Source organism: Uranotaenia lowii, chromosome 1, assembly GCF_029784155.1.
Source record: "Uranotaenia lowii strain MFRU-FL chromosome 1, ASM2978415v1, whole genome shotgun sequence".
Classification (NCBI taxonomy): Eukaryota; Metazoa; Arthropoda; class Insecta; order Diptera; family Culicidae; genus Uranotaenia; species Uranotaenia lowii.
In genome coordinates this window covers 48623512-48629461 of record NC_073691.1, presented here as the reverse complement: position 1 = coordinate 48629461, position 5950 = coordinate 48623512, and the positions used below count along the sequence as shown (strand labels likewise).

At 38.4% G+C, this 5950-nt stretch overlaps 1 protein-coding gene across 1 annotated transcript; it reads left to right on the top strand.

Annotated features, from left to right (window-relative positions):
* Positions 1 to 2413: 2413 nt before the first annotated feature.
* On the top strand, positions 2414 to 4828 carry LOC129759816 (fibroblast growth factor receptor homolog 1-like). The gene is given in 1 exon segment (XM_055757348.1): positions 2414 to 4828. A coding segment is annotated over 1 exon segment (2415 nt).
* Positions 4829 to 5950: the final 1122 nt, after the last annotated feature.

Below are 5950 nucleotides of genomic sequence, written 5' to 3'. Positions count from 1 at the left end.
CAAAAATGACAAAAATGACAAAAATGACAAAAATGACAAAAATGACAAAAATGACAAAAATGACAAAAATGACAAAAATGACAAAAATGACAAAAATGACAAAAATGACAAAAATGACAAAAATGACAAAAATGACAAAAATGACAAAAATGACAAAAATGACAAAAATGACAAAAATGACAAAAATGACAAAAATGACAAAAATGACAAAAATGACAAAAATGACAAAAATGACAAAAATGACAAAAATGACAAAAATGACAAAAATGACAAAAATGACAAAAATGACAAAAATGACAAAAATGACAAAAATGACAAAAATGACAAAAATGACAAAAATGACAAAAATGACAAAAATGACAAAAATGACAAAAATGACAAAAATTACAAAAATGACAAAAATGACAAAAATGACAAAAATGACAAAAATGACAAAAATGACAAAAATGACAAAAATGACAAAAATGACAAATATGACAAAAATGACAAAAATGACAAAAATGGCAAAAATGACAAAAATGACAAAAATGACAAAAATGACAAAAATGACAAAAATGACAAAAATGACAAAAATGACAAAAATGACAAAAATGACAAAAATGACAAAAATGACAAAAATGACAAAAATGACAAAAATGACAAAAATGACAAAAATGACAAAAATGACAAAAATGACAAAAATGACAAAAATGACAAAAATGACAAAAATGACAAAAATGACAAAAATGACAAAAATGACAAAAATGACAAAAATGACAAAAATGACAAAAATGACAAAAATGACAAAAATGACAAAAATGACAAAAATGACAAAAATGACAAAAATGACAAAAATGACAAAAATGACAAAAATGACAAAAATGACAAAAATGACAAAAATGACAAAAATGACAAAAATTACAAAAATGACAAAAATGACAAAAATGACAAAAATGACAAAAATGACAAAAATGACAAAAATGACAAATATGACAAATATGACAAAAATGACAAAAATGACAAAAATGAAAAAAATGACAAAAATGACAAAAATGACAAAAATGACAAAAATGACAAAAATGACAAAAATGACAAAAATGACAAAAATGACAAAAATGAAAAAAATGACAAAAATGACAAAAATGACAAAAATGACAAAAATGACAAAAATGACAAAAATGACAAAAATGACAAAAATGACAAAAATGACAAAAATGACAAAAATGACAAAAAAGACAAAAATGACAAAAATGACAAAAATGACAAAAATGACAAAAATGACAAAAATGACAAAAATGACAAAAATGACAAAAATGACAAAAATGACAAAAATGACAAAAATGACAAAAATGACAAAAATGACAAAAATGACAAAAATGACAAAAATGACAAAAATGACAAAAATGACAAAAATGACAAAAATGACAAAAATGACAAAAATGACAAAAATGACAAAAATGACAAAAATGACAAAAATGACAAAAATGACAAAAATGACAAAAATGACAAAAATGACAAAAATTACAAAAATTACAAAAATGACAAAAATGACAAAAATGACAAAAATGACAAAAATTACAAAAATGACAAAAATGACAAAAAATTACAAAAATGACAAAAATGTCAAAAATTACAAAAATGACAAAAATGGCAAAAATGACAAAAATGACAAAAATGACAAAAATGACAAAAATGACAAAAATGACAAAAATGACAAAAATGACAAAAATGACAAAAATGACAAAAATTACAAAAATGACAAAAATTTCAAACGCCAATTGCCAAAAGTTTCATTTGTATAACATTTTTGTTTTTTTTTTAAATTTTACGAGATCTTGAAGTTCCTTGCATTTTGCATTTTAAGGACCCAAGAAACCGTCAGCGAGCTTAGTCATTCGTTTGTGAGTAGGCTCAAGATAAACTATTCTGCACTCTGTATGTTATATCAAATTCAAACCGTTGAATAATAACCGTTGAACTGTAAGAACATTTTTCATTAATAAGTATGGCAATGAGTCGACGGTGAATTAACGATAATTACCGTTTAAGCACTAAAGGGTGCCTAAAAAATACTTAGCCGGAAATCTTACGTTGATTACGCAATCTTGCTGTGAATCCTTACAAAGCGATCCATTACTCAACTTTACAGTTTTTAGTTCAAGAAGGGGTCGGGACTTGAGTAGGCCCACAGAGTGTTGTAGGACAAGTGGATTGCCGAATCGCGAGCAAATATCTGTGAAGTGCACCATCATGTGCTAATTTTGAGGTCGCCGTAGCAGTATAAAAGTTTTTACATAAAGTGGGTTTTAAGTGCGTCATCAAAAATTACGCCATTTTATTAAACTCCTTCAACAACAAGGGAGTGTAGTTGTGAGTGGCGTTAAGAAGGGGTGTTAATAAGAAGAAATTGAGTTATTCGGGCTGTCAACAGAGGATGATGCTAACAGTGACAGCTCAGGTGACGAAACTTTTGCTAATGACGCTTGCTCTGGAATGGATTTATGGGTACCATATTTTCTCTGACGATCCGGGCGTGATACAAATTGGCTTAGGCCATAAATTACTCGTCAACGAAACGGTACCGCTGCACACGAAGCTATTGATCTCGTGTCACCTCAACGATGCTCTGTGGTATAAGAATGGGAAATTGTACTCCTCTAAGGGCAAGCATGCCAAATCACTGAAATTCGACTCCATAGAAAAATCGGATGCCGGATACTACTCGTGCAGGTCGAAGTTCAACGAGTGGTCCAACCTAACGCTTTTGGTGTTCGACCAGCTCGATATCGCGAATCTGAAAAGGAAAAGTCTTGTGGACAATCAGGCAATAACTGTGAAGAAAGTCAGCGATAGCTACATGGATGATCCCAAAAATTCGTACAATAAGGTAGAAATAGATCGGCTACAACCGGGGCCTCCATTTTTTACGAAACCCGAACAAATGATCGCACAGCTGTTCAAACCTTCAGGCAATATGGTTCGTTTGAGATGTGCTTCCGATGGCAATCCCCTGCCAAACATTATCTGGACTAAGGACTATAAAAATATTTCCCGTGACATGGGCGTGGTGAAGTATGCCCAGTGGTCGATCGTGTTAAAAGATCTGGGTGTCAAGGATTCGGGAGCATACACCTGCAACGTATGCAATAGCTTCGGATGCATCAGCTTCACTACCAAGCTGATGGTCAAAAATCGTTTTCCTGCCCGGCCGTACATAAAGGAAGGTACTCTCACAAATATCACCGTTCTGGTCAATAGCACAGCCACATTCGAGTGCCGAACCATTTCCCATTTAGAGCCTTACATTGAGTGGATAAAGTTCCACATCACAGATCCGATGCAACCCGATATACCCGAAAACATTACTACACTTGAGCGTAACTTCGACAATCCCGAAATACTGACCATCGAGAATGTGACCCACGCCGATGAAGGTTGGTACACGTGCATTGCGGCCAACACCATGGGAACGTCTTACGAGAGTGCCTACCTTGCGGTGGTCGATGAGCTACCGACCGAAGATGACACACCCACGACATATCCGATTCGGTCTCACTTGACGGTGATCATGACCGTGGTACTGGCCGGGTGTATCATGGTCCTGGCCATCATTGTTGTCATTGTGTGCAAGAAACTCAAGCGGGAAAATGTTAAACATCAGTGGACCAAGAAGGTGATCGTCCATCAACAGCCGCCGGTCACTGAGAATTTCATCCCCGGGATGACAAAAGCGATGCAAATGCCTTTTATTCGCATCGAGACACAGCGCTCGACCCTGAACTCAACGATGGTCTCCGAGTACGAATTTCCGATCGATCTTAACTGGGAATTCCAGCGCAACAAGCTTAGTCTGGGCAAAAGTTTGGGCGAGGGCGCCTTCGGTAAGGTCGTCATGGCCGAGGCCCAAGGTCTAGTCAAGGGCCAAGCTTTGACGATTGTGGCCGTAAAAATGTTAAAAGAGAGTCATACGGATGCTGATGTTAAAGGTCTTGTATGTGAAATGGAGGTCATGAAGATGATTGGGAAACACGTCAATATCATCAATCTGCTCGGATGTTGCTGCACGGATGGACCCTTGTACGTAATCGTCGAATATGCTCCCCATGGTAATTTGAAGGACTTCCTGCGGAGTCATCGCTTTGGACTGGCAAACGACTACGTTAAGGTCAGTGAAGAGAGGAAAAAGGAGATTCTCACCGAGAAAGAGTTGATATCGTTCGCCTATCAAATAGCCCGTGGGATGGAGTATCTTGCATCGAGAAGCTGTATTCATCGTGACTTGGCTGCACGAAATGTGCTGGTAAGTGACGGTTACGTGATGAAGATAGCTGACTTTGGCCTAGCTCGGGACATCCACAGTCAAGAATACTACCGTAAAAAGACCACCGGCAAACTTCCCATCCGGTGGATGGCCCCAGAATCTCTCGAGGAGAACTTCTACGACTCCCAAAGTGATGTGTGGTCATTTGGAGTTCTTTTGTGGGAAATAATGACACTCGGTGGCTATCCGTACTCTGCCATCCCTGCTTGGGACAATTTGTTGGAGCACCTCAAGAAAGGCAAACGGCTTGAGCAGCCATCGTTATGTTCGGTAGATATTTACATGTTTATGCTCAGTTGTTGGCACTATCGACCGGAAGAACGACCAACCTTCAATGACATCGTCTAACACCTGGATCGGTTGGTGAGCTTAACGGCCAACGAGGAATACCTCGATCTGAGCTTACCTCTGCCAGAAATTTCACCCTCGAGTAACGACGACGAAGAGGATGAATTGGATATGGATGACGGCGGGACTGATTACCGGATGTATCCGTCCAAACACCAGACGACCGACTGTACTTCCTGAAGAACCGAAAACAAAGAGTGAATACAAACTTTAAGGGTCCCTTTTCCCCTTCTAGTGTTAATGGTTTATAAAACACATTCATCGAAACTTTTTGTTTTGTTTAAAAAAAAACACATAGACAATGTAAAATAAGATAATATTTAGGTACAATAAAATGCATTGATTAATACACATATTTTATTATTTGCATAGCATTTAAAAAATATCCTAACTTCATAAACCAAAGCGCAATGTATGCTTTGGCACAACTACTTTAAAGCTAACATGTGTACTAGTTGCCCATGTTTTGTTAACGTTTTTAAAGCTAATTCTACAAGCTTTAATAAAACATCCAACAGAATAGTTTTATTCGGCCTAATATGTAGACGGCTGGTAAACGGTGGATAATGTGCAACACGAGACCCCATAGTGGTCATATCACCTCTTATTTACAACTCCTATCTCTACCTCCCCGTGGTACCGGCTGGGATGCAAGTAACCTAAGCGGAGATCGGGTACCCAACCCCGGTGGATGCTTTGGTCGCATGCAGACTGAGAAGGTGGCCGCGCGCGTCTGTTCCCCAGGTCAGGGGCGGCGTGCAACAACAACCGAGCGTCTGTTCTCCAGGTCAGGGGCGGCTCAAACAGCGTCTTTCTCGCAGCGAGCGGCTGAATTTATGAAATGCTGCGCCCGCCAGCTAAGTCCAAGATGGCAGCCCCATCGCGGGATAGAGACTTTAGGCTAACAACCTACTGCTCCCGATTCATACACTTGTTACGGAATCCGAAAGAAATGACCGATCTGGAACTTTGGCGACGACTTTTAGCATGAAAACACGGACACGATTTAGAACTGGGAACGTTTTAACCCTTGCCCAACAAGGTAAACTGGCACAACTTGCTATAGAGGCTAGCTGCCTCAAGCTTGAATTTCTGGGACTGAGCAAAGTCCGTTGGCCTAACACTGGAGAACACAAGACACAGTCCGGGCAACCCCTGCTTTACTCTGGCATACGAGGAGAACATGCTACTCGGGAACGAGGAGATGGTTTCCTTTTAAGCCCGCAGGCCTACGTGGCCCTTATTAGATGGGAACCGATAAACGAAAGAATAATCGTAGCCAGATTTAGAACACGGGTTAGA